The sequence below is a fragment of the Falco punctatus genome (genome assembly GCF_963210335.1).
Source record: "Falco punctatus genome assembly, chromosome: 2".
Classification (NCBI taxonomy): Eukaryota; Metazoa; Chordata; class Aves; order Falconiformes; family Falconidae; genus Falco; species Falco punctatus.
The window spans coordinates 23,002,831-23,030,685 of record NC_137581.1 but is presented as its reverse complement, the minus strand read 5'-3'; the positions used below and the strand labels follow the sequence as shown (position 1 = coordinate 23,030,685).

The following is a 27,855-nucleotide window of genomic DNA, read 5'->3' as shown; positions in this document are numbered from 1 at the left end:
CAGCACAGCTTGTCTGTGCACTTGACCTGAGCTGTCTTGCCATGTAAGCAGAAAAAGAGAATCTATGGGAAAATTAACACTAAAGTGAGCGGTAATGCAGAATTTTGGGTTACTGGAGTGTGAAATGAAACTGTTACAGTTCTTTCTTCTGCAGTAAGGGATGTGTGCCATTGACTTGAGAAATGCTGTGGAAGTGTAATGCTTTCCTAAGAAATACTTTGAAAAGTTTGAAAAGCTGCGGAGCTGGGAAGTTGTCATGCTATTATGAAGCAGAAGATATTTGATGAAGAACTTTTGGGTACAGCTTGATGTGTTACCTCCTACAAATAATCAGAACCATACGGGTTTCAGAACAGGTATCGTTTGTCTTTAAGTTAAAGTCTCAAGTTTAGTGAAGGCAACTTACTTCATATAGTAATGTCAGCATTTGCTGCAATTTTTTTCAGGCTTGGAGGATAAAGATGGTTTGTTCTAAAGTGTTGATGTAGGTGAAGCCATGTTTACCTGAAAGCCTGTTAAGCAGGTTTTCAGTTGAAATGCAAGAGAGAAGGGGCTTCGCTGCAATATACCGTATGCATTAGGAGCAGTTGCTACCCTGTATATACTATTTTTCAGATGATGTATCACATGCTGAGGCCTACTTAGCCATCCCTACAGCTTGACTGTTCAGTTGAGTCTGCAATGGTGACCCCACAGGGTCCTTTGTGGGCATGAGAGACCTGCCTGCTTCTGCTCCCGAGGAAATTGCTGAATTCACCACAGCTATGATGATGTGGTTACAGCAAGGCATCCCTTATGGGATTGCTTTGCAAGGGCTCAGTTCCTGCTGATACAAATCTGGTTAGCATTCTACTTGTCGTTGAACTTATTTTACATATATGTGTATATATATATATAAAATTAATTTCTATATATAAATAAAGTGGTATAAAAAGGAAAAAAACAAACCCTGTACTTATTCTTTTCTCTCAACACGTTTTTTTTTCTCTCTTTTCTTTCTTTCTTTCCAGATCTTAACTTATAATTCCTTCCAGATTTAATTCTAACATTACGCATATTTTATGGAAGAACAAAGCTGAAATACAGTAGGTAAAGACATTATAGAAACCAGACCCAGTATGTTTTTACCAACTTAATTATTGTTCAGTTCTGTAGTTTTTGCTTTTTCTTCTTAATTGTGGAGTAGCTTTATTTTTCTGGTACAGTCAGCAGTTAGAGCAGTGAGGAGCTTCAACAGTGCATTTTTTAAATACAAGATCTGTCTAAATATTATTGATTATAGAAAATGTCATGAACAATTTGAGTTGTATTGGGAGGATTTTCACGTAAATTGTCACAACTAAAATTTGGAAAACATGTTATTATTTTTCCATCACTCATTTACTAAGATAGAAGGAGTTGTTATTCTTAATTTTCCAGCTGATGAGTAGGTACATACAAAAAGACAGACATGAGATGGCTTTTGCAATCCAGAGTGATCCAGAGGGTAAGTTCTAACCTTGTTTAATAATAAACTTACTCAGTTTTCTGACGTAAAATTAGCCTGCTTCTCAAATATGAAATAAAATGGAAGCAATAAAAAAGATGGAATAACCAATCATTAATCAGATATTAAAACTGGTTTAAAATCTATTGACATATTTAATTGTGTATAAAATTGCATTTAAATAGATTGATAAAACTCTTTATTGGAAAAAATGCTCTGCTTTAACATGAATTGAAGAGGATTAGGATTTAATAAAGTGAATTACTGTTCTCTGTTTGAGGGGGGAAAATATTTTCCCCCAAGGTTTTGCTTTTAAAACTACCACCTTTCTTCCCAGATATTCTTGAATACATTCTGCATTGTTTTAAAACAACTCTAATCTTTAATACAATTATCTGTAAAATTCCTTTGTTTACTGAGGGTTTTTTTCAGATTATCAAATCATTTTATTTATAAATCCTCCTTTTCTTGGTACGTACTGTAAGTCTCCATTACATGCCTGAGGCAGTGCCCCAGGTGAAGTTGACCGAAATCAATTATTGATAATTATTCTCTGCATGCTGCGAAGTGAAATCGAGTCTCTGGTCTCGATTCTTGGCTGTTTCAAACATAGGGTAATGGGAGCAGGTGCAGGGAGACACTGGAGCGTGGGCATTGATTTGCAGCATAAGCATGGACAAGTTACTTAAGAGTATATGGGACTGGAAAGAGAAAATGGTTGGAGCTGAAGTTGTCGTTTGCTTTTAAAGAACTTGGTCAATATGTTTTCTTGGTACCCATACGCCAAAATGAGAGGAGCAATTTTGTCTCATCACCGTGTTGATGTTTCATTACACTGGGGTATGGGAGATAGCATTTAACAGGACAAAAGAGCCCCTCCATCCCAATTCTCCATCCCATCTAAGTGTGGTCTGATCTGATTTGTTCTGACTCTGTCAGACTTCACAAGCTAAAATTGTACTCTGTATTTCTCATGCACCAATAACTTTATTTCAGTGGGGTTGTAAAGTGTAAAATCAAGCAACCTAATGTTGGAAATACTTACGCATCCCTTATGCTGTACTCCCCTTTGTGTCCATCCTTTGCTTGGGACTGGGCTGCTAGGGAAAAAAGTTCTGAACAGAGAAACAAACTGGGCTACAGCACAGGTTCAGGAGGAGTGGGGAAACCTGAAAGGTAGCGGGTAAGCTAAGAAGTGGCATTTCTTAATTTTGTAAATTATCTTGCAACCTGAATCATGGTGTTTTAATGTTGCTACATGTAATTTTTGACATTGTCTTTTTAAATGACTGCAACAGTTGCAGCAACTGCATCATTAGTAAAATGCTTACTGCTTATGAGGTTTAGAAGGAGCTGGCAGTACTGCCTGAGCTGCAAGACTGCTTAGAGACAGGATAAGACTTTATAGGGGAAAAGTAGTTGCTTGGGTTTTTTTTTTTTCTGGAGCCAAAAATGATCAGTGAGGATTTGGGTCCAGCCAGGTTTCCCCCACCGCAAGTTCTTTCCAATGCTGGCAGCCTCTCGTGGGTCCAGCTGCCTGGATTTCCCTGCAGAGTGTTCGCTCCTGGGTGTTGTTTTGGTAAGCTGTCTTCAAGCTTTCTGAAGAACAGACAAAAGTAGTGAAACACAATTTTTTTTTCAAAACCCAACGTGGAATTTCTTGGGACAGAGCAAGCTGTGCAGGCACACGAGGATGTTTCATGTTGGAAGTTGTCAGAATCAGTTGTAGGGAAAAAAGTCAGATGTGAATACAGGAGCCTCATGTTCCCCCATCAGGACTGCCCTTCCATCCTCTGGATGCAGGAGTTCGGACACCAAATGTAAGAGCGGGAAGTAAGAAGTAAGTAATAGAGGATGTGTCTTCAAAGGACAAATCAGTGCGGTGAGAGCTTCCCTTGCTGGCAAAAGCCTGAGTAAGCAGGTGGGGCTGGCAGTGTGCCCTGAAGGTTAATGCAGTCGGGTTGCCAAGCTGGAGGGGGTGTGTGAAGCCCTCCCTTCTGCTGGGGTTCTCAAGAAAGATGCTTTGAGAAGGCTTCTGGCTGCTGCCTCTCATGTCACCTTGGGTGCTGGGAGAAAGAAATGGTAGCTAGGACTGAGACACTGCAAGGCTAAAAAGTAAGAATCAATGTATATAGTATCGGTGGCATTTAGCACTGTGTTGGTTTCTTTGGTGGGCTCCAAGCAGCAGCAGGGCCAGTGTTTTTCTTCTGCAGCTCAGCTTTCCCGGTGGGCTCAGAGGCTGCCGTCCCCCTCCCAACCACCTGAGCTGGCCGCCGCACTAGCTGAGGTTTTATGGTGCTTCTGATGCTATTCCTGGATGTCAGCTCTACATTGGAGAAATACTGCCAAATTTTTTTAGCACTAATGCAGGAGAGGTCTAGCTGAGCACAGAGACAGTGATATTGTTAATTTTCCAGGCTGTTGCTATCTTACTCTCAGCTGTCCCTAGACATCCTCACCATTTTATGTTTCCTCTCTAATGGCATGAGCCAGGATGTCATAATATCCAAAATCAAATGTACCAGAAAATATAATAAATTAGAGCCGGGCTAGCAGAGTAATTGAAGAATAAACTGAATTTTAAACAACACAAGATCGTGTTACGAACTGATTGCTATGCACAAAATGTACCAGAGGAGTACGACTTCATGTAGATTTACTATTGATGGCAGGATTTCCTAGATTGCTACTGGTAATAAAGAAATGAAAATGGTTTGAACTTTTGAGTTAGTACCACAACATAATATTGCAGTGAAGGAGAAGTATCATTCTAGTTAGACTGCAAAGCAATTCTGGAAGAAAAATTTTCTCGGTGCTTTATTATTTATTTATATGAGGCTTGCGTGTATTTAGCAATTCTGGAGTTTATAAAGCCACAAAGCGAATGCGGGCCCTGGCGTGGAAAGAACTAGATTTATTCTCAACTCCTAATGTGTAATTCTTCTACAAGAAATTATGTAGCAGTAGAGTGGATTCCTCTCAATTCAGAGAATTTAGCTTAAGGACATTTGGTGCCCTTAGGGAATTCTAAGGTTGTTTGCCAGGTTAGTTTTACAGCAGGTAGTCTGCATATTTTGTTTGAATACTTTTCTCGTATTTTTTATTTCATTAAAACAGGTAACACACATACATAGGACAATTTTAAAATAACCCTCTAGCTGCGATGCTCGTAGACATATAGGGAGATGGCATAAGAGGTTCTGGTTTTGTGAGCTAGAAGTTACCTCAGCTGAGCCTGGAAAACTGAGCATCTGTCTTCTCCTGGTCTGTTGAAATGTGAAATGAGATAGTGCTAGTGGAAGCCACCCTGAAGGTTGCTCTTACAACCAGAAGCTATGGGAAAGCCTGTGAAATGCAAATAGCAGTAGGTATTTGCTAAAAGATAACAAATGTCCTTTGAGCTGCTAAGTTAAGAGTCTGAGTGGGCTGTATGAAAGCAAGTCCTGTGCAGAAACATCATCAGTGTTGAGGTAGTTAGCTGCTAATGTGCAGAGAAACCTGAAAATCACTTTTGACTGTACTTTATTTTCTATTGATCCTAATTTTTAGAATGCAAAGGAAATTTTGTAAGGAGGAGATTTTTGGCGGCAGTAACTCCAGCTCCAGGCAAGGCTCTGCCACTTCCAAAATTATGTTCTGCGGTGAAATACCAGTGAATGGAAAGGAAATCAAACATAAGCCTTCTTTGGTGGCAGTGAGGGCAGGAAGGCAAAAAAGCACTATTACTGCACTGAAAGAATCTAATTTTCCTAGTGATAAGCAGTATAATTTGCTTAAATAAATACTTCTAAGTTTAAAGTTTTAAGTTGTACTTAAGCATGAAATGGTATTAGTTATTTCCATTATTCTCATAAAATTTAAATACAGTTCTTTACCAGGAATGGTAACAAAATACATTTGATTTTAAACTAATTTTATAAAACAGTGAAAAAGGTAGCTCTTGTGAGGTAAATACTTGAATATATCCAGTAAGCTTTAGCATTATTAAACTAATTCAAAGTGCTATTAAATCCCTTGATTTAAATCACTTCACTGTGCCACGACCTAATGGAAGCAGAAATTAATCTAGAAGATGCAATTAATAAACTAATTACATCCCTGTGAAATATTTAAAGTGAATTACTTCTCTGTATGTATTTTGATCACTTAATAACTTATCTGCTTGCATCCATCTTGCATCTCCGTAGAAGAAAGAGGGAGGGTGTCCAGCTGCTGCCTGCCCCTCCAGGATGCACAGGGAGACAGTAAGGGCCGGTTTCATAAACAAGCTGCAGACCACCACATCTCTGGCTCTTCAGACTTGTGTAGCAGAAAACTTGGGAGAATGGTGTTATAAAGGAAAAAAATAACCCGGCTAGCAGTAGGGGAAAATAGGCAGCATTTAACTCACTTAAAAAGAAACAAACTTGAGGAGCACAGGAGTTCCTACAGGCAGGTTTTGAGGAAGGCACCTTCAAGATTGATATTTCCACTCTCTTCAATGGCAAGTTCTGATATTTTGTGAAAAAATCAGAGCTCTCCTGCGCTGCTGAGGACTCTCTGTTCCTTTCCCCTGTTCCGCATCCCAGATGATTTCTGGTGGGTTACGCAAACACCATTTATCTTTGAGAGCTTTCAGCAGCGGGCTGTGAAGCTTGTGACAAATAATTTGTATGATTAAGCCTTTCTCTAGCAGTGGTCAGCCTCTTTTCTAATCCTTGTACCTAGTTAACCTAGCACATGAAATCTGTGTTCTATGGGTGTGCTCTTACTGCAGGTAAGAACACATGAGAAACTTTGAGTGCAGTTGTTAGGGAGGAGTATGGTGGGTAAACGGAGCTCTTTCAAAAAGTCAGTATCATTTACTTTCAAAATACCTTAGTGGCATGGAAGAGGGCGAGCATCTGGAATGCTGTGTCCAGTTCTGGGTCCCCTAATTCAAGAGAGACAGGGAACTCCTGGAGAGGGCCCATTGGAGGGCTACAGAGATGATGAAGGGACTGGGGCATCTGCCTGATGAGGAAAGACTGGGAAAGCTGGGTCTGTGTAGCCTGGAGAAGAGAAGACTGAGAGGGGACCTTAGTATTTACCAATATCTTGAGGGCGCAAGTGTCAGGAGGATGGGGCCAGGCTCTTTTCGGTGGTGCCCAGTGACAGGACAAGGAGCACGGGCACAAACTGCAACGCAGGAGGTTCCATTTGAATACGAAGAAGAACTTCTTTACTTTGAGGGTGACAGAGCACTGGAAGAGGCTGCCCAGAGAGGCTGTGGAGTCTCCTTCTCTGGAGACATTGAAAACTCACCTAGATGTGACTCTGTGCAACCTACTTTAGGAGAACCTGCTTTAGCAGGGGGGTTGGACTAGATGATCTCCAGAGGTCCCTTCCAACCCTGATGGTTCTGTGATTCTGGGAGCGTTTCTGATAGTTTATTGCAATAGTAACTGTTAGAAACAAATCAGCAATATTGAGCAGTCCAGATTGTTTTGGAAGCTTCGGGCAGTTGACTGATACATTACAATTTAAGCAATATATTTTTCTATAACATTTAGAAGCAGAAAATCTAAACCATTTTCACAGCTGAGTGGATCTCGGAAACATGCGGCAGTCATCATGATTAACCATTGGAAAACAGCTCAGTGTTCGGTCCTGCAGTGAGAGTCGCCTGCCTAAGGGTCCTCTGAGGAAGGATACCTGAGGGCGTGCTAACAAGGAACCCGGAGGCGGTGTTCACAGGTGGTACCTGGGACCTGCCGATGTCCAATGTGAGTGCTCTTAAAGAGTTAACACATGATACGGGGAAAGACTTAAAACAAAAGTTACAAAAATTATTAGAGGGTGCTTTATGGTATTTATTCAAGAACCCTTCTTTCCTCATCTAGTTGGTAAATAAACCATGGTGCATAAAATAATTGGAGTTTTCATCAGTTTAGAGAGATGTTTACATATCTGGTGGCATCACTGACAGGCGGCTAATACAGCTAGGTAGGCCTAGTAATGGTTTGCTACAGACTGAGTAAATATCATAAACATTTATGGATGGGAAACCCTCAGGAACAGTAAACATGACTAGCTAATACCAATAAGTAAAGATTTCACCGTTGGATGCAAAATTGCAGGAATGTGTGTCTAATGTGTACACGCAAGCTAATTGCTTTAACTAGATAACATTACACAGTGATGCTGTTGGGATCAGCATTTAATGGTACCATTTCTATTGAATGTTTTTCTTGTAGTAGGTAGGGGGAAGGCAATGCTACGTAAAGTCATGGATGTCATCCCAGGGCTGCTGATAGGGGGGACAAGTGGGACTAGAGATACTGAGACCGATGTATGAGGCAGCTGCATCTATGCTTGCATGCTGCTGCTGCTGCAGTGTCGAACTACTGATTTTACGATATGTTGTTGAATGCTGTAGGGAAAGTCTTGGAGTCTGGCGATCAAGTTTCCAGTGGAGACTGCTATGCCTGAAGAATCTCCTCAGTCTGTTACTTTAAAATATGTATGCCCCAAAGCAGGTATAAATGAATGTTCCTCATGTGTCCATTGGATAAGGAGATGGACAGCTCATAAATTCAGATGTTGCTCTGTTTCGTGTTCAGTCAGATAGACTTTGATGGTTGTAATGTGGCAGCACAAAGGCATTTTCAGTTTTGTGAAAGCAAGAAGGAATATTAATTCAGTTGAGCTTTATCTCTGAAAAGTCCAATAGAAATGATGAGGAAGAGCCTTTCACATATTTTGTTACCTTGTTTTCCTACCTTAGTAAAAGCTGCTTCTCTTCAGTTTTAATAAAGGATGTAGTAGCTGAAAGGAAGCTTTTTCCCAGCTGAAGGAAAAGTGTGAGAAATTGCAAAATGAGTTTACAAAGTCGTCAACAGATGTATTTCATACAGAGGATCCCTTTGTATGAAAAGTGGGAAAACCACAGATATAAACTAAGGCCCTACATGAGGTGGTAGTTAGTTTGAAGTGGGATACCAATAAAATTGGGTTCTTTCCTCCCAGCTCATCTGCATTTTTGAAAAGGGCATGGAAAAAGCCCATCAAGAGTTCATAAAGGTTAAGACCTTTATGGTTGTCAGTGACTTTGAGGTTCTTAGGTAAAAGCACTGAATTAATGGAGTATACGGTGACTGTATCACGGGCAGTATGTTGTTCTGTCAGACCTTACAAAGTTAAAAATGTCATGAGTTCAAAATGCATTTCCTCATATTAATGCATGACATAGAACAGTACAATTGCTCAGCTAAATAAACAGGACATTTTCAATTATAAGGTGCCATTACCTTTGTGTGTTCTTGTCATTTATGAAATCAGCAGGTGGTTAATTAAATTGCTCCTTTGGACTCTTCTGAAGACTCTGTATTAATTATATTTTAGTGGTGGTGTGCATATTTCTCAACTTCTTAATGAGGGTAAAAGTTGTTTACCACTTCCTTCAGAAATATGTGTGGTTTTTTTCTTGAGGTTAGTATAATATGGGGTTTTGTGGTGGGTTTTTCTTTCTTTCCAATAAAATGTTATTATTCAGCTGCTCATTGCAGTCCTGTGGCACACTTAGTTGAAATCGTCTTAAAATCTTGATTTTCCTGCTGCAAAGTACAGCTAAAAGTGCGGAGTCTGTGCATTAAACTTCAGTTCCATGGAGGGAGTAGGTTCATCACTCAGGAGGAGAACATGCTTCCTGAAGACAGTTTTGGGACTCAGACTCAGAATTTTGGTTCAGCCTGTTGTTGGCAGCTCCTGGCTGTCCTCTGCCTTCATCGGTAGTGACAGCAGTGCTAGTGTTTTGGGATTCAAATTCAGAGGGAACCTTGCAGCAGCAGGGGTGGGCTGGGGGGCTGCTTTTGTGGGGCAAGGTGAGGGGCTCAGAATTACAGAATGGTCAGGGTTGGAAGGGACCTCTGGAGATCATGCAGTCCAACACCCTGCTAAAGCAGGTTCTTCTAGAGCAGTTTGCACAGAGTCACATCTAGGTGAGTTTTAATGTCTCCAGAGAAGGAGACTCCACAGCCTGTTCCAGTGCTCTGTCACCCTCAAAGTAAAGAATTCTTCCTCGTATTCAGATGGAACTTTCCATTTTGCAGTTTGTGCCTGTTGCCCCTTGTCTTGTCACTGGGCACTACCGAAAAGAGCCTGGCCCCATCCTCCTGACACTCACCTTCAAGATATTGGTAAATACTGATAAGGTCCCCTCTCAGTCTTCTCTTCTCCAGGCTACACAGGCTGCCCAGCTCTCTCAGCCTTTCCCCCTTCCTTTGCTCTGTGGTGTTTCACCATGCTGTTTCACAGTACAGCTAAGATCCCCATGTTAAAAATCTTGTTACCTTAGCAAGTGGCATTTCCAGCCATGACTTTATTTTAATTAATGACACTTGGGTGCTAAAGGAAGCCTGTGTAGGTGTTGTACTGGTGTGTTAACACTGTAGCCAGGATTGGTTTATATTGATTCTCCTGATGAAATGGTGTATTACAGGCAAATGCTCAAACCCAAAGAAAATGGCTCTCACCTAGCATAAATGTAATTGGCATTGTCATTGTAGTGCCATTGGAAATGTCTACAGCAGAGGTCAAAAGTATCCGTAGCGCAATCTAGGTCTTTGAAATAGCATTGCAGCTTTTTCCTCACGGGAAGGAACAGCACAGGCCTTGCTCCTAATCAGAGAATTTATTTAACTGCTCTGGTGGCCCCACCAGGGGTGGTGTCTCCTCTAGGCCATGCAGCTCTCCTGTGAACCAGAAGGGTATCAGTCCTCTTCATTGCGCTGTTTATCCAAGCCTATTTGTTTAAGACCATGGCAAGCCAAGAGGAGTGAAAAAAACCCACCAGGTTTGGTACTTTTTCAGATGGGTAATTTACTTTGCAGTCGTGTTTTCGCAAGTGGAGGGTGGTATAAAGACCACCCTGAAGTCTTCTGAAGCATTCCCTGGGACTTCAAGCTGAGCCCTTCGCTGCTGGAGAATACTTGTCACTGCTGATTTGTGGTGGTGGTTGTAGGTTTAGGGTTTTTTTATAGAATGGTTTGGGTTGGAAGGGACCTTAAAGATCATCTAGTCCTAACCCCCCTGCCATGGGAAGGGACATTTTCCACCAGGCCAGGTTGCTTAAAGCCCCATCCAGCCTGGCCAGCCTTTCATCCACTTCGTGGATGTGAAGGGAGAGGATGGTGGCTTGAGGGATACGATGGCTGTCACATTTAGCTGGCTGTAGACTCTCCAGCGTGTCATTTGTATTATGTCCAGTATAACGGAAAAGTAATACTTAAATATTCCACGTGAAAGTGGAGTTACTGAAGTCCAGTGTGTATCTAGTATTCAAAAAACCAGGAAGTCAATTAATTTGAAAGAAAAACAGAATATTTTTTTTTCTTCTTTTTTTATGTTTACAAAAGCAGAGTAATTTCAGGATGTAAAACTGACTTTCTGCGCTGAATACCTCTAGTAGTGAGGTACTGAATTATAAAACTATACAGAAATTGAGACTCTTAGAAAGTATGTACAGTTTTGAGAACAGTTTCAACATTTCATTTTAATTTTTTTTTAAAGCAGAATTTTCTTAAATAGAGGAGAGGAGGAAAGAAAAATAATGTTGTATAATCAAATTTGTTGCTTTTCTTGCAAACATGGTGTTGCTTTACATAATACTTACAGCATGTGTAGAGCATGACGGAGACTTGAAATGTCCTGTATGTGTTGTAAAGCCGCTGTATACATGGAGCTATTTTAAGTTTTCCTGTGCGTGTGATACCTGCACATGCTCGCCGGGTGTGCTTACAAAACTGTGATTCACTAGATGTAGTAGCACCGTTTCATTATGCATTCATGAGAAATAGCTGGCGACATTTTAGCCTGTGGTTAGTTTTAATGTTAGGTTTAGGATGTGAAAAGGACACAGTGTAAGAGAGCGCCTGCAGATCTTTTACGCTGGCTTCTGCTCTGGTTAGTATTTACTGAGTCACGGCTATCAGGGCTTCACTCGTATTCGTGCGAGATTAGGTGATTAGATGAATTTACTGCTTTAAGTAAATCAAACCCCGAGAGCTGCTTAGTGGTTATAGGAGGGGCTGGTCCTGTTTTAATTACCCACCGGTGAATTAATTTGTGTTTACCAGCGTGCCGACAACCTTTTCCCTTGAAGTTCCCTCTTGTCATGTGATACCCCCTCCTCCAGGAGAACAACAGTATATTCTTCTTTTCCTTTATGTTGGGCAGGTATGCTGTGCTCCCTCCTCGCCTCCACTGGGATGGAAGGGTAAGAAATGTAGACTAAAAAGGTGATGAAGGGAAGGCACTGTCATGCTCTGTGTTGGAGGTTTTGTAACAGATTCTCGGTGCCAGCTGCTGAGGAATCGTACCTGGGTGTTTCCGGGGCTCCACTCGGCATTTTAAAGATGCTCTTCTTCAGAAGCTGGGTGCCGAGCGCTTAATTGCAGGTTAGACCCTGTGACAAGGATTACAAACAAGAAACGAAGGGAATGCTTTTGATTTGGCTTGTTCCAAATGTATAGGCTATTCTAACCTGAAGTATAAAGTGAGTCTCTCTTGAATTAGCTGGTTTGTGATTTTTGTTTAATTTGGTTTTTTGCATTTCTCTTTCTGAGGCTTCTTCCTAAATTATATCGTTCTCTGATACGTTGTATTTAACAGGTTGATGCTTTGCAAAATGTGGTCAGGAATCTAAATTTTCACCTGCATGAATACAAAGGCTCTTTCTGGTGATATGCATGTATGTATATGAATTTTTAAAGATTAAAAAACTTTAGCTTTGCTCCATTGTAAAATTCAAGTTTAAAAACACATTTAATGAATCATATGAGATTTCTGACATCTTTATAGTCCGAAGGTGAGAAAGAAGGAGAAGTGAAATAAAATGAAACATTTATGCTGATGTAAGCAGAGGTCAGTGTACGTTCTGGCTGAAGTTAAACCAATGTCCTCCTTTCTCCTGGCTATTTGTATTATTTATAAATGCATGAGATGTGTATCGAGAGTGTGGCTGGGAAATAAGCTCTTAAATGTGAAAGCTCTTTGGTCTCCTAGGATACGTATATAGTAATAGTTGTACAGTTATGCATAAGGTTTTCCAACAGGCATCCTAGAAACCCTGGTAAACTTCCAGGTAGACGTTATAACTACCTTGCAAAAAAGGTGTCTCATTTCATTGGGCATTGTGCCGTGCATGCAGACTTTAAGTAACACAAGTCCTCTGGTTAAGACTTTTTTAAAACCAAAAAGGGATGATAGACTTCTGAAAAGCAGAATGTGAAACAGGTCATTCATGTGTTTGTTCCTTCTTTTTCTAAATCTATTTGCTTTCAGGACTTCTTGTTAGAAAAATAAAAATTAAGAGCTCTAGTGTGTAGGTATTTTGAAATAACTGTACGTAAGGTTTTCAGGTAGAATTTTTTGTCCCAGAAGAGTAATTTGTTCCACTGTTTTTCCAGGATTTGGGGAGGGGAAGGAGGGAGAGAGAAAAACAGGAGAGCAAGTGAGATGTCGGGTCTGGCTGTTGGAAGATCTTTGAAGATTTGAAATGGCTGGTGAGGTTCAGTGGTTTTATTTGTGTATTTTCTTATTCTAAGCATGCTGTGTATCAGTGTTTACTGTGTAATATTTGGGACAAGGTTTTATGGATAGTTCTTTGCATGCTTTGACCTCCAGTTGGCAGCTAAATAGTAATCTCTGAGCCAAAGCATCCGCTTGGTTACATTCATGAGTTTGAAGGGAGCCAGGAGGGCAGTGGAGAACATGGGTCTCCAGCAAGCTGGAGTCCTACAGATGTGTTGTTCTCCAAATCCAGCATACAAAGAAAAAAAGATAAATCCATCTTTTATGGCATATGGGAAAAGTCCAGTGATTTATTTTCATTTAGTTAGTGAAAAAAACCCAAGACACTTTGTAAACTCCTCTGGCTTTATATTTATTTCCACTTAGAAGTAGGGATTGGCTGAAGCTAAAGCAACACAGCATGCTTTAACAAAGTAAGTATCAGTTCAGAATTTAACCTTATTGAAACTTCATGTTCAGTTAAACTGGTCTGTATAGACAAACAGTAAATTCGAGTTCATATATTTCCAGTTCTGAAGTTTATAAAGGGAAATGTATGTAAATTACTCCTTTTAGCCAAAGTATGCTATAATACTGCAGCAGCTTTCTAGTGTAACTTCTTGGCTCTGTGAAAGATTTTACCTTTTACATCTTAAAATTGTCCAGCTAGGATAGCCTTTTCAGGACTCTTTCCTTTCCCCTGTATGTTTTGTTTACGTTCACTCAATCCATGGAGGCAGACTAGTTGCCTGAGATTTTATTTGTTGTTTCTGTGTTCTCATCCCATATGACTGATAGTAAGAGACAGTGTTGCTTGTAGTTGAGTCTGCTGCTGTTAAAGTAAGATGTCTCCTTTGAAAATCTCATCATGTTCTTGACTGCACCTCTGGTTTTCAGATTGCACACAGAAAGGACAGGATGAAGGCTTTTAATTACCCTGTTTGCCCACCTCTTGGTTCATTAAATTGGAATTACTAGCTTTTTAACTCTCAAAACCAGTGAAAATCAAGATTGTTTTTTATTGCAATATTGAACAGGTCCTTACAGAATTTTGAAACATTGATTTTCTGACTCAAATGTCTGTGTCTAGCTAGAAAGACAGCTATAGAGCTGACTTTTTTTTTGGGGGGGGGGGGAGGGGGTGGGCTGTTCCGTCTGACTTCTCTGTATTACAAGCTTGATGCAGAAGAGACCCTTTTCAGGATAAACTGTGCGCTCGTTTTCAAGGTATTCCTTAGCTTTTTAGTGATGCTGCCAGGTGAAGATGACTTGTTGCATAGTTTCTTTGACCCACGAGACCCTGTTCCTGTCAGCTGCTGGGCTGCTCTGAACGTGATAGTAAGTTTGAGTAATTTCTTACAAGATCTGGTTTTTATGAACTGGCAGTTTGCAGGTGAATTTCTGACTTAATTCCTTGAATCCCAGTTGTTGCTGATAGGGGCAGAGAAACTTGGAAGTACGTTATTTCCAAATAATCCATTGCACGCTAGTGCCATTGCATTTAGCTCACCTGGCCTTGTAACAACACAGCTGCTGCTGCTGTTATTCTGTACGAGAGGTAGGCAGGTGTCTACAGCAGCACTGGACCTTGCGTAGCACTTCTGGGGTCTCATCGTCTTGGTGTGCAGCACTGCTCCCTATTTATGAAAAAGAGACCTATCTCATAGGAATGTGAGTCTTTATCTCAGAGACAGCATAATCTTTTGGGCTCATTTGCACAGCTCCCAGTGCAGTAGGAGCATTGTCTGTGATGGTTTCTGGCTCTTGGACAATATAGCAATAATAAAAAAGTTTATAAACTTTAAAAATAAGTATCTGGCATAAAACATGTGAAAGCATTTAGCATGGGTTGGGAGTAAAAAAAACCAGGTATGGAAATAAATGAGAGTTTCAATTTTTTATGTCTGTGAACCTAACCTAACTTGTTGAGAAGTGCTTGGTTTGGGAAAATGAGCATTGTGGTTAGGGAGTGCAAAGAAGACGGATACTCTGGAGGCTGAATTGTCTGCCTCTTAAAGACCTTTTTCCAAAAGCACTGCTAAATGAAGTAGTAGCCTTCAAAGCAAGACTGATATTTTAAGAGGTAGCTCTTAAGGGTTGAATACATAGAATAAATGAGGAAATGAAAATTGTATCATCCCCCACAGAATCTCAAATGCAAAATTTCAGCATGCTGAGAAGAGATTGGACAGGGAGGGGGAGGAGGAGGAGGAGGAGGAGAAGTTTGGCTCCTTCCCAATGTAGCATGCTTCTGTCAGCCTCTACTGCTGGAACCATTTTGACCACGGATACAGAAAAGTGGTGCCTGAAGTTAGGAATCTGGATGTCCTACCTGGCGGGGCTCTTCAGCGCATCGCTCCTTTCCCACTCTCTTCCCAAAATGTGGTGAACCAGAATTCCCTACTGATGTGAGTAAATGTCTTCTATATGTTTTGCAAATTCATTATTAAGTATCTGAGAACTGAACTGCATTTTTCTTTCATAATTCTAGGCCTTTGGTTTTTTAACGACTCAGCTTTTGTTCACTAGATGAGTGTAGCAGTTCCCTGATGCCTCCCCACCGCAGGAAACGTCTCCTGACCCTTCCTCCTGTTTGCTTGTAGGACTAGTAGCCTTCTCTGAGCACTTAACCTTCTTGTACTTTTATGGGATAATTTTATTCTAGTTTATTTCTTTATAGTTAATATATCTGTTACATATGATTTCTGCATATGGCTACCAGTTTGGTGTTTTACATAGGTGCTACCACTTACGTGTCTTTAGTGTCTTTTTTTTTTATTCTTTGATTTTATTTTAATTTGTACTGCTCACTTAAAGGTGATGATTTTCATTTGTCTGCTTTTGTTTACAACTCTATTTTTTTAAACAAAGAGAATGAGACTACCGAGGAAAGTGGCCAGAAGTGCTGTAACAGCAGTTTGGCACTCACTCCTCCACATTATTCATTCTGCAAGGGGGAGGCAGAAGATTGCTGCTTAATATTTAGCTCCTGTCGCTCATTTAAGAATACATACCAGGACCTGTTGGCTTACCGTGTGTTACTATGCGTCTTTGCTAACATTTTCACTTGAATCTTAAAGGACTGTTTTTGAACAGTGCTCCTACTGAAGGAGTTTCTGAGAGCTCTAACAGGGTTCAGGGGACACTACTGTAGCAGCCAAATTTTGCACCTCAGGCAGATAGATAACTGCACTGTAAAAGCCTCCCTATCCAATAGGTGCTCATATTCTATTTTTTTAATATATATATATGTGTGTGTGTGTGTATGTATTTGCATATATATTTAACATGCAGTCAGCCAGGCTAATAGGAAAGGTAATTAAAATAAACAGCTGGCAAACGTGGTTAGGGGATAGATAAATGTTTTAGGAAAAATGTTTGGGGTTTTTAATTGTTTATTTTTATTCAAAAAATGTTCTCTCCACTCTTTCTTGATGGCTGTAGAATTACAAGGGCTGAAGTGGAAAATATATGATTCCTATAGTTGGACTAAAAACAAATGCAGTGCTCTCTTTGTATTTTTTTCTCTCTGTCAAATTTGTATAACCAGACTTGACTTTACATAGTCAACTCAACGTCCACTTCCCTCTCTGAATCCTGTCTGGAAGGCCCCAGATCAAGTACTTAGTCTACTGTGTATGTAAAGACCTGTTTACATACAAAATATTCAAATGGTTTTATTTAAGATATTTGTATGTTTAAGACTACAGCTTCTAGATCTAACATGTTCTTGTTACGTAAATTCTGATGATGCATGGAACCATTTATTTTCAGTATCTGTGTAGTATGCAGAGTATGTCTATCTGAGGTGTAGTATATGTACATATAGAGAGCATAAGCAGAAGATCTCAATGTAATATTCTTATTTTCTGACAAGCGTCCTACAAAATAATATGAAGGTAATAAATATAAAAGAGCATGAGGACAGGTCATGCTCTAGCATTCCTGTGTGCTCAAAGCTGGATCAGGCAGCTGGCTCTGAAAATAGCCTTTTTACACATATCAGAAGGAAAGCTTTCCTTAGAAAATAGGTGGAAACTAAGTTACATACAGCAGCAAAGTGAAATATCTTCAGCAGAGTTAATAGGGAGAGGCACAAGCATCAATCTGAAGCATTAAGAATCAAAGAACTTGCTTTTGTCATGGAGTTAATTCAAGTGACAGCTCGTGGACTGCATCCTAACATCATTCCTAGCGCAGGTAGGGACTGCTCAGGCATGGCAGTGCATTCAGGACGAGTCACCTGTTTGCCAAGGGGTGGCCGGAGCCAGCACAGCTTTCCCTGCTGCCTGGTCATACTGGGCTGCAGACCGAGTGGGGTAGTTCTGCAGGTGAACCAGCCCCTCTGTGAGCAGTATCCCTGCTCATGGCCACGTCAGGTCTCCTGGCTGGTTTGGCCTGTGTGTAGGTAGCCCAAGTTAAACACTCTTTTGACTGTGGCATTAAGAAGACTTTTAGTTTCTTCTTTTTTTGGAGAGTCCTGATGTGGTGATATTTGTTTTCTTTCATTAAGGAGAAAACGAGCAGCTTGAAGAGCTAAGGCAATCCCCTAAACTGGTCTGCCCACACTTAGGGCAGACCAGTTTAGGGGATTGCCTTAGCTCTTCAAGTGATGCGCCTGAGCTGCCAGGGTGCTGTTTGGCAGGCTGAGGCTGGAGGCTGAAGCCGCCACAGACCTTCTGTCTAGACCATCCTCTGCACTCTTTTCTCCCATACTTTCAGGTTTCTTCCTCCGGCCATGGGTTGTCATGGGTTCCTCACAGCTGATGGGCACTTGCTCCCACAGAGGACTCTGCCTGCTTTCCTGCAGAGCACAGACAGTGTGTGGCTTATCGTTTATCTGAGCCATCTCTGAAGTGTGTCCTTTTGGCTCCATTTCACACAGATCTTAGAAATGCTTGTTCAGAGAGAGATTGTTCTTTTTTGTTAGCTTGGTAGGGGGTAGCTTTGTTTTTTTTCATGATGTGGCTGAGCTAAAGTACTGCTTAGTAACAGCATAGTTTACCTTTCAAAATAGCTTTCCGCCATCACTTGGTTTGTGGTTGATGGATGAAACCAGCTGTAACATGTTAAGAAAGGTGGCACATGCCTGAAGGAAGAGACGGGGCTGGTGTTTCTCCCTGAAAATAGTTAGTCCTGCAGTTTGACTACCCAGAAAGTTCTTTTATCCTTCTTTCTACCCCTCCACCCCCAGCTTCTGTCTGTCATCAAAGCCATTTTGTGATTAATCCAAGTGTTGTCTCCCTGAATTTCTCCATGCACACCCGTAGGGATGGGGGCTGGTTATACAGAAGAGCAGAAAAAGGGAACACAGCTCACCACTTCCTTCTTTAATTTCTTTGAATCGCTTCAACTCCTTAAAATTTGAATTAATCAAGTCAAATTCTCTCTGTGCATATCCAGGAACGAGCTACGTTTAATCTAGTTAAGTGTTTTCTGTTCATCCATGAAAGACACGTTTCAGGGCAAAGTGCGCAGGGGAGGGCTTTCCAGAAGGTTTAGCATCTTGATGGACAGCTTTCTGCTGCCTTCATCTCTTCAAACAGAAAGGGTGGCACATATGGCAAGGGCTGGTGGACAGATTGCACTGCAGAAAATAACCATGGTGGATAAACAAATGTTTTACTCTTTCTTGCCTTTCTCCTCTGCTCCGTCAGTAATAAGAAAGCCTTGCTAATTGTCTCTTTGTCGTGGATTTTTGACTGTTGGGGTACTTTTTTGTTTGTTCCCACTGGATATAAAACTCTACCTGTTACAACAGCATTAATGACATACTGCTTTCATTATTCTCTGCACTAAGAAGGAAGTTTGTCTTCGGGTCTACTGGCAGGTAAGTGTGGGTTATTTTCACTTTCATTCCATTTTGCTGCTTTTATAATTTTTTTTTTTTTTTTTTTTTTACTGCTACAGAAATCCCAGAAGGGATTTGGGAGCTTGATGGAGGTTTTGTGCAGGTTTTTTTTGCATGCTTAAGACTAAAAGTTGCAAACATGCTAGGTTATTGAAAGACTTGTGAGCATGTTGATCCCCCAGGCACTCATCCTGTGTTTGCGGTTCCTGTGGTGGGGTGGCCTCTTGACACCAAGCAAGGTTAGCCTACAGAAACAGGCCCTTCTCTTTCCACTTAGCAGAAAATCGAATGTACCCACAGAAAATGGATCTTATTGAAAATTGGAAAGGTGGCCCCTGCCTCTCTTGTGAAACAGGATGGCAGAGAAGGGCAAATAACTGTGAACGAGGCTTCAGGTAGGGTGGGCAGCAGTGGCTGCTGTGCGTGCAGCGGAGGGGGTGCAAGTTCAAGTTCTTTCTCCTCCAGTAGGGTTCAGGCTTCGTGCAGGGTGAACCTGGGTGGCTCACATCTAGCTTGGCTTGTGTGTCTTGCTGCCTTCTTTCTCAGTGCCCCTCTCATTCAGTGTGAATATGCCAAGTTTAATCTGTAGATGTGTAGATGTACCTTCAGTAAGGATTCATACTCTTGTCTCCTTTTCTTTTATTCTGGGATGGTCTTTCAGATGTAGCTCTGTATTTGCTATAAAGAATGGGTATTTTGTTGCAGAGACCTCGGTAGGGTCGCAATCCTCATCTTCCCTGTCTCATTCAAGACTGATTTGACTAAAGTATAAAGCTATTTTAATCTCCTGGTCCTAAAATAGAAGCCATTCCATTTGTGCCGTAGAAAATGGCTGCAGGATGATCTTTGGTGTTTCAGCAAAACCTTCTGGCCACTTATCTCTGGGCACCGTGTCCTTATTTTTTCTTCTGTCATCCTATGATGTTGAGCATCCCAAGGTTTGAGGCACTGGTTTTGGGAGGCGGGCACCATCCATCACCACTCCTAAGGTTGGTTGGTCTTCTGCTTCCTTGGTTTCCCCTTTCTTTAAATCTCTTTGTTCCCTTGTGCAATGGTTGCTCAGACCCCCCAGACCTCTGCAGGCAGCCACGGAGCAGGGGGCAGTGCAGGCATTGCTCCTGCCGGCTCTCCCCGCCTGGCAGCGTGTCTCGCACATGCCGTGCAGCGGGGGCCCTTAATGTCATGTCAGTAATTAAAGCCTGTAGCCCCCCGTTGCCATGGAAACACGACACTCCACAAATATCGAACACAGCTTAGGGTCCTGTTCATTTTCCCAAACACTCCTTATTCGCCAGATTTAGGGAGGGATTTTTCAGCCTGGAAAAATGCCATACTCCAGAACTACCCAGCAAGGGAAGCACGTGTGCATATCTTTTTTACGATACTGCATGTAAAAACCCACACTCCTGAGGTGGGGAAAACCGTCACCTGCAACCCCATTGCATTTGCAGCAGTGATGCCACATCAGCATCTGGTGTAGGGCTGCCACCTTCGCTCTGTGGGCATTGCTTTGACGGAGCAAAAAGACAAGCACAGAGGCAAAAAAATTAATCTGCAGAGAGATGGTGTTACTGCAAGCCCAGCGTTGCCTGGTTGTGTTTCAGCAGAACAAAGTCACTGTTCAGGCACGGTATTATTTTGTTTGAACGTAAAAATTCCAATCATTCTGCTCAACAACTTAAAAAAACATGGAAAAAAAATGTTGTTCCTTGGCACAAAAATAGGTGTACTGGATAATTGGCATCCGGTGACAGTGTGGCTGCAGCATTAGCAGAAATCTGTCCCAGTCTAATTGCTGTGCTCTGCCTGTTTCTCATAGTTTTTTTTTTCCTGACTTTGAGCTGTCAGATGCCATTTTTTGACAACACTTTCAGTTGTTTGTGCTTTCAAAAGAGGAAGAGTCTAACAAGATTACTGTCTCATAAACTTGAACTAGAGTCGAATTGGGGTTTGTGTTTGAAGACAGTGCAGCCCTCAGATATCGGTATAATTAACATGGATGTTGTATGGTCAATAGAAGTTTCTAGTTCTGCTTCACTTGTTTGCTGTATGGCTTTAATATTAAAACAGAGATAGTATCTAATGAGCTAGGTCACTCTTACTGGAAGATGTGGAATAACTTTTCCCTTCTTGTGCTGTGCGCCACCTATTTATTCTCAAAATGTTTTTTATTACAGTTTTTGCTATCTTTTATTCTTCCACTCGAGCTAAAGTCTGCTTTGAAAACAGTTGTGAATCATCAGCCTGATCTCTAATTCCTGTGAAGGATACTGGACTGGGAACTAAGAACTAATGTTTGATCAGTTATGATGTGGTTTTAAGCAACGGATGTAACACTCTCTCATTTCCCTCTCCTGGGGCTTGTGTTGATCCACCCCTGGCTGCCAAGAGATCCTGTTCATAGCCCGAATGTTTGAAGCAGAATTTGGGTATTCTGAGATCCTTCCTAGCTAGCTTTGGCACTTAGGTGCCATGGCCATGGAGAACAGACTTCAGAAATCCTGTGGCATTTTAAAATTAAGCCAACCATTCCTGAAATCCAGGGTGATGACCATACTGTTGTTTGGAGTTATTGGTCGATACATGTTACGTATTGCCTTGCAAGTACAAATCTGACTGACCAGGAAAGGACTGCCTGAGTTTAGGGTCATGTGAAACCTTCACTGTAGCTGTTACAACTTCTTTCCATATCCTCCCTTTCCCCACTGTGGAGGGATAAGGAAGGGATATGCTGAGGCATTCTTGTGCTGCCAGGAGGAAGCAAAATTTTGAGCCCTCTGGGATGAGAAGCAGCAGCCAGCAGTCGGTGACTGTGGATCAAGTGGAAATACAGGTGGACGTTTCTCCCCTGCAGTTTAAGCTACACAGTAGAAATTAAGCATCGATTCAGTGGTTAAATACATCTCAGTGAGATGGTGTCCATTCTGGTGTAAAGAGTTGTTAGCCACAGAACTGAGAGATGTGCATCCCAGCTGTTTTGGAATACAGGGACATCCGAGTCCAGCAAAGGAACAGGGGTATCATTCATCAAAGGGTGCTTTTTTGACCTTTGCTTTTGGTTGAGGGAATTGCATAGAGTAGTAGAGAAAATTGGAAATTGTAGTATCTTAAAGGTAATTTTGGAAGAGATTACTTGGTAAAACAAGTATTTTCTTTAGCTGTTTGCTTCTGGGGTATAGTCAGATTGTTTTGTGAAATTTTGAACAGTCAGTTAATGGGCTCTAAATCTCCAGGATTTTGATAAGAGAATTTAGAAATAGATTACTTAAATCTGTGAGAGCATTCATTGCAAAATACATATTTCCATTAACTTCAAACTTAAACTAGTGTTAATTATTTGTGACGTAAAAAAAAGACAACCATAGTAAAAAGGCTAAGTTATTGCTGCAGTTCCAGTTTGCTTGTGGTTTGTTTTTTTTTTTTTATAGTGCCTATTCAGACAAAAGGAATAAACATCGTGAAACCTGATGTAGGTATAAAGCCTGACACCTTACGATTTTGTAAAAATGTGTCAAGCTTCTCCAGAGAACGTTAGTTGAATCAGTAAGTCAGAACTAGAGAAGGCCTAAGGATAAGGCTGTCTTTTTTAGTATAAAGTCACTCGCATGCTCACTCCATGTAAAAAAATAAAATAAAAATTTGCACAGTTGGATGTCCAGTCTTGCCCAGTTCCCAAGCAGAATCTGATTGAAAACTGAAAGCAGGGCACCACCTGCACTGTTTGGCTGTTGTAATGAAGTCCCAGGAGAATTATTTCCTAGGGAATTATATGACTTGAATAACAGGCCTGGCTGGCTCTTTTACCTTCTTCATGTTTTGTATAATTCTGATTATTTTTCCTGTTTGCAGCTTTCCCGAGCTGATACCATCCTGTGGACCTGGTGATCTGCAGTGATAAGAGATACAGCAAATAAGGGATGCATAACGAGGGTTGAAGTAGGGTATTAGAAATGGCAGTGCTCCAGCATTGTGGATTTCAGGGATATAGTGCTTTTACATCAGTGAAATTTAGACCTTGCCTGCCATCTCAATTGTTGCTCAGACCACAAATACTGCGTTTGTGGACTATGTAAATCAGTTAATATTTTGCACTGGGATCAGCCTGTAAAAAGTCTTGGAATTGATGATTAGGCAGCTGTGGTATATAATCAATACAAGTCCTGGTGATTGATTCCTTAGTCATGGAACAGGCTTGCCCCAAATGCAGCACAGAAGTGAAGGAAGCAGACAGCAGTGTGAAAGTGAAGAAACCTCACCGTTTTCTTTTTTTTTGTTGTTGCTGTTTAGGGGTGGGTGGTGTGGGTGGTGGTAGTGGGTTGGGTTTGGGTTTTTTTTGAATCTTCATCTTGCAATTCACTGTCTGTTTCTCTCGCAGCTCTGCTGGCAGCTGTGGAAGAGGTGGTGGGGCTAGTTTATATGGTAGTTATTGATGATCTAAGCTAACGGGGCACTGGCAGCGCTGAGAAGCAGCTAGAGGCAATGGCAGCGGTCAGCAAAAGAGCCTGCCCCTGGCCTGAAGTGCCACCTCTGCAGCAAAGCACAGCCCAGGGCACTTGGCCCTGCACCAGCAGTGTTAAGACACTGGGATGGGGCTGTCCTGGGAACAGGTCTGCCTGCTCACCTCCTTCAGTGGTGGGCAACAGAGAGCGACTGCCTGTGCTTCACTGAGGACAAACTCTTGTGGTTTAAGCAAACAAAGCTTGCCCCTGGATGTACCTTTCCTAAGAAGGAATGCTTGTCGTGATAATTGAAAACATGGCAGTGAAAGCCTGATTGCTCAATAACTTTTATTATTTTACTTTTTGTTCAAAATTTATAGTAAGCTATTTTTAAAAGTTTTTAACACACAAAGGATTTAATTACAACCTTCTAAAAGGGGGGTGCAGGTATCTGACTGTAGCAAGTACGTGTTCAGAGTATTTCATGGGTACATTTACTGCCTGATGCTGCCTGGTGCTCTGTAGCTGACTGCCATGTGAGTCACACAGACTTCAAAGGACAGAAATGCTAGAAGCCTTCGGGAAGGTGAATGCTCACTGTCAGGGGTCCGCAACCAGAGCTTCATACCGGCAGGGCACAGAATGGTCCCTGGGTTTTCCTGTAGCCTTGCTGATGTAGGACTTGCTCCCTTCTTGGGACCTTGGTTACTTGGAGAAGGAGGAAGAGAGCTAGTATAGGAGTGTGTCTAGTGTTTGGGCAACACACAAATGTCTTTCTCTGCCTGTTTTGCATGTTCCTTCCCTCTGCCATACCTGTTGGCGTTGCAGGTACCCCCAAGTACAATATGGCATGTGCCACGTGTTCCACTCCTGGTGCCCTAAGCAGCAAAATAATTTGGTAGAGTCACAAATCACTGCAGTGTTTTTCTAGAACATTTATCTGGTTTATTTTGCATTACATAAAGAACAGCCATTAGATGGGTCTCATCCCTACTGCGTTAATCCAGTAGCATGAACACAGAGTGAGAGCACTGCGGTTTGAGCACGAGGGCCCCGTGCTCTGCTTTCCAATCTTTGAGCTCTTACATAATACATTTAAGGCTGTTTTTTTGAGTAATCTCTTTTGGGTTCTTATTTATTTTGCATTCTTAGTCTGCAGTAACAAAGAACCACTATGCTGTTCCGTTGTGAAATCCTTTCCAGAAGGTGCACATTATCTACTACGAGTCAGGGCAATGATGAGCATCAATTTCCACGGCAGAATAGAAGCCTGGATTACAAATTACTATTTAATCCTTTTTGCGTCAAAGGATATAATAATCCTTGTAAAATGTGCTCTAAGTCTTGTGCTTGGCTGTGTGAGGTTAAGGGGCAAAAACCAAAGCAGGGATTCTCTTAAAAGTGAGACATGGTGAAATGCATGTGTTTCACAGGAATTTCAGAATATATTTATGACTACATTTCAGCAGCTAAAAATAAAAATGATGGGCTGGTACCTAGACTAGCAGTTTTCATTTCTCTGTATGCTTGCTGCTACTCTGTTAGAATACAGTAAGTGTCTGTCGTGAGTGTTGCTTGCTGAATTGCAATGAAGAATTTAGTCACAAAGTAAGCATTGCCCAAATTTGACTTTTTCCCCCCACCAATGAGAACATTTACCAAAATTAATGAATGAATGAGGAGATCTAGTTAAGAATGTGAGAACATTTGTTTTGTTTTCTAGATCATCCTGTTACGGGTGTCAAGCAGTGTGGTTTTCTAAGGGAGAGAAGGGTAAATAAGGTTGGGAGGAGTAAGGATTTAGTGTTTGAAAGTGCAGAATGATGGCTGCACAGTTTCCTGACCATGCAGCTATTTTAAGAGGGGCAAAGTTGAATAGCTTATAAGGTTCAGAAAGTAAATCCTACAGTGACAGACCTACAGTCCTTTGACTGACACTATTATCACCACATTGAGTATGCTGTGATTTTGTTAGATAAACAGCAAAACAGATTAGTTGTTTGGAACCAATAGCTTCATATGATTAGTTTATTGCATATTTTTATTACTGGCCTCTGTACTACATCAAATGTGGTGTACTGGATAGAATCAGTCCCCCCTACTGTGTAGAAACCCACAGAGAAAACCTGAAGGTAAGTGGTGACACATACGCAATATTACTAATGGAAAGAACAGAGTAAGCGGTTTGTTGCTGTTACTTTTAATGCAGTGTATTTAGAACTTTAATGTGTAATATTCTACATTAATAGTCAAAATCCTAAAAAAAGAGTAGGACCAGATTAAAATCATAATCTCATATTAAAGAACACATTTAATTACTTGGTCATATAACCATTATTCCACAATAGGGTATTTTTGTGCTAGATGCTAATTGCACGCTTCTGCTGTGACATTGCATAATGCGGCGTCCTTGCTGTCACAAACTGGTCATCTTGCAGGTGAAAACTGTGCAGTGCAGCAGCTGTTATGAAGCCATAACACATTTATGTTGCAAAAGGAATTGTACTTCCAGATTTTTTTGTTGCTGTCTTCTATGACAAATTTACAGAAAACAGGAGTATTTTCTTAATCTATCTAGCTGTTATATTCTGGTAAACCCCGAAGAAGTCTAAAGTTCTGACAAGAACCGTCATAATTCATGCAAAATGAATGATTTTTATTTCTTTATTTGTTGCAGAAAATGACACTTGGCTGAAGAGCATAAGTCACCCTGAAAGAAGTTGCTTCCCTCTGAGCATTATGTGAGCAACCCCATCATATGAGGAGGAGGAGGATCCGTCAGCCTTCTTAGCTGTACAATGGGGACTACAGGTGATGACATGGCTTCGGTGGAGCAGAATGCCTCCTTGAACCCTCTGTGCTTCGAGTGTGGCCAGCAGCACTGGACAAGGGAAAACCACCTCTACAACTACCAGAATGAAGTGGACGATGACTTGGTCTGCCACATTTGCCTTCAGCCCTTGTTGCAGCCATTGGACACTCCCTGTGGACACACTTTCTGCTACAAGTGCCTAAGGAACTTTCTGCAAGAGAAGGATTTCTGTCCGCTGGATCGAAAACGACTCCATTTTAAACTCTGCAAAAAATCCAGCATTCTTGTTCATAAACTGTTAGACAAGCTGTTTGTTTTGTGCCCGTTCTCTGCCGTGTGTCAAGAAGTCATGCAACGCTGTGACCTGGCGGCACATCTCAAAAACAGGTGAGCAGTACTGGTGCTTGCATTGCATGTTCCTTACACACTTGATAGGCCAGTTTCTGTAGCAGTAGAAACTGGGGGCAGGAGTGGAGAGAGGATTGGTAGTGGTTTTTAAATTTACAGTAGAAGACTGTGGGAAATGGTCTGTCTGTAACTGTGCACAGCTACAGCACTGGATCCTATATTGGATGTTGCACCAGTAATAGCGTGATGACTCTTGGAGAGAGCTGTGGTGAGAACGAAATTATTCATTAGAGGTCTCAAAAAATGATTTAGCAGAAAAAGTTAAAACGGAGGTTGTTTATGGTAGGGGAAAAAAGTCTGAAGGAGGGGAAAAATGAGAGATGCGCAAACTCTGTAGAGGGGAGGGAAGTGGTGCAATAGGAACAAAGGAGATTAGTTCAGATTAGAGTTAAAAATGCTTTATAATGGTCTGGCAGTGGCATAGATTGCTTGGGTGGTGATTGTGAATTCCCCACTTTCAGAAGTGTTTATGAACATGTTAAACCAACCTTTTTCAGGAACAGTTACAGCAGAATTGATTCTGCTTTGAGATAGGCGGATGGACATGGTATCCCTGGAGACTCCTGCAAGACCTATTTTTCCCTGTTAAAAAAGAAAATAAAACTGTTTACTGAACAGGTTGATGGTATGTCATGCAAACATGATGTAGTTTCTAGGATTTTTTGGTTGTTTGTTTTGATTGCTTATAGAACACTTCCAACACCCTGTTAATTAGGTAGGAACTCATCACTTAACACCAGTGGGAAGTTTTGGTGCAGCTTTTATGAGTGATTTTGTGTCAGAGAGATACATTTCAATATTACCTGCACCTAAATGTTTAGGACCTTATTTTGCATTGTTAATATTTTTATAATTCTGCTTTATGTTGTCCTGCCCTAAATATTTAAACATTGAAAGGAGGTCATGATAGAGAGGGATAAGGTTATAAGGTTGGAGCAGATGATCCTTGTGGTCCCTTCCAACCTGGTGTTCTATGATTATCAAATTCAGATAGAATGATACTTCATATTTTGCAGACTAGTGCATTTGGTTCTTCCAGCAAAGGAGTTGCCTCCATACCATGTGTGTGGTACCCTGCTATATGAAGATGTTTCATTCTTCTCTGTAAGGCAATACCACTTTTCTAATGGAAAAATGTTGAACTTGTTTTGAGAAGTGCATTTTTCATCTTTTGTTGCCTCTATAAATTGGAGAATATTTTCAGTAAATAAACAGATAGAGCTTTTTTAATCATGAGCTGTTCAGTTACATGAGTCATTAACAAAAACTTGGACATACTATGTATGTTAAATCTAAAATACGGTGGAATTAATGAGTCAGGGCTTAAAAA

At 41.1% G+C, this 27,855-nt stretch overlaps 1 protein-coding gene across 5 annotated transcripts in view; it reads left to right on the top strand.

Moving 5' to 3' along the window:
- Positions 1-27,855, top strand: part of LNX2 (ligand of numb-protein X 2) — a 64,729-nt gene that overhangs the window by 9,620 nt on the left and 27,254 nt on the right. For 2 of the 5 annotated variants that reach the window (XM_080376409.1, XM_080376411.1), the window contains one exon: positions 25,983-26,504. In XM_080376409.1, coding sequence (XP_080232535.1) covers positions 26,104-26,504 — 401 coding nt within the window. In that variant the 5' untranslated portion in view covers positions 25,983-26,103. Of the gene's footprint in view, positions 1-154; positions 13,009-13,034; positions 15,424-16,142; positions 18,846-25,982; positions 26,505-27,855 lie in introns of those variants that run through there. The other 3 variants (XM_080376410.1, XM_080376412.1, XM_080376413.1) reach the window with 3 other exon arrangements.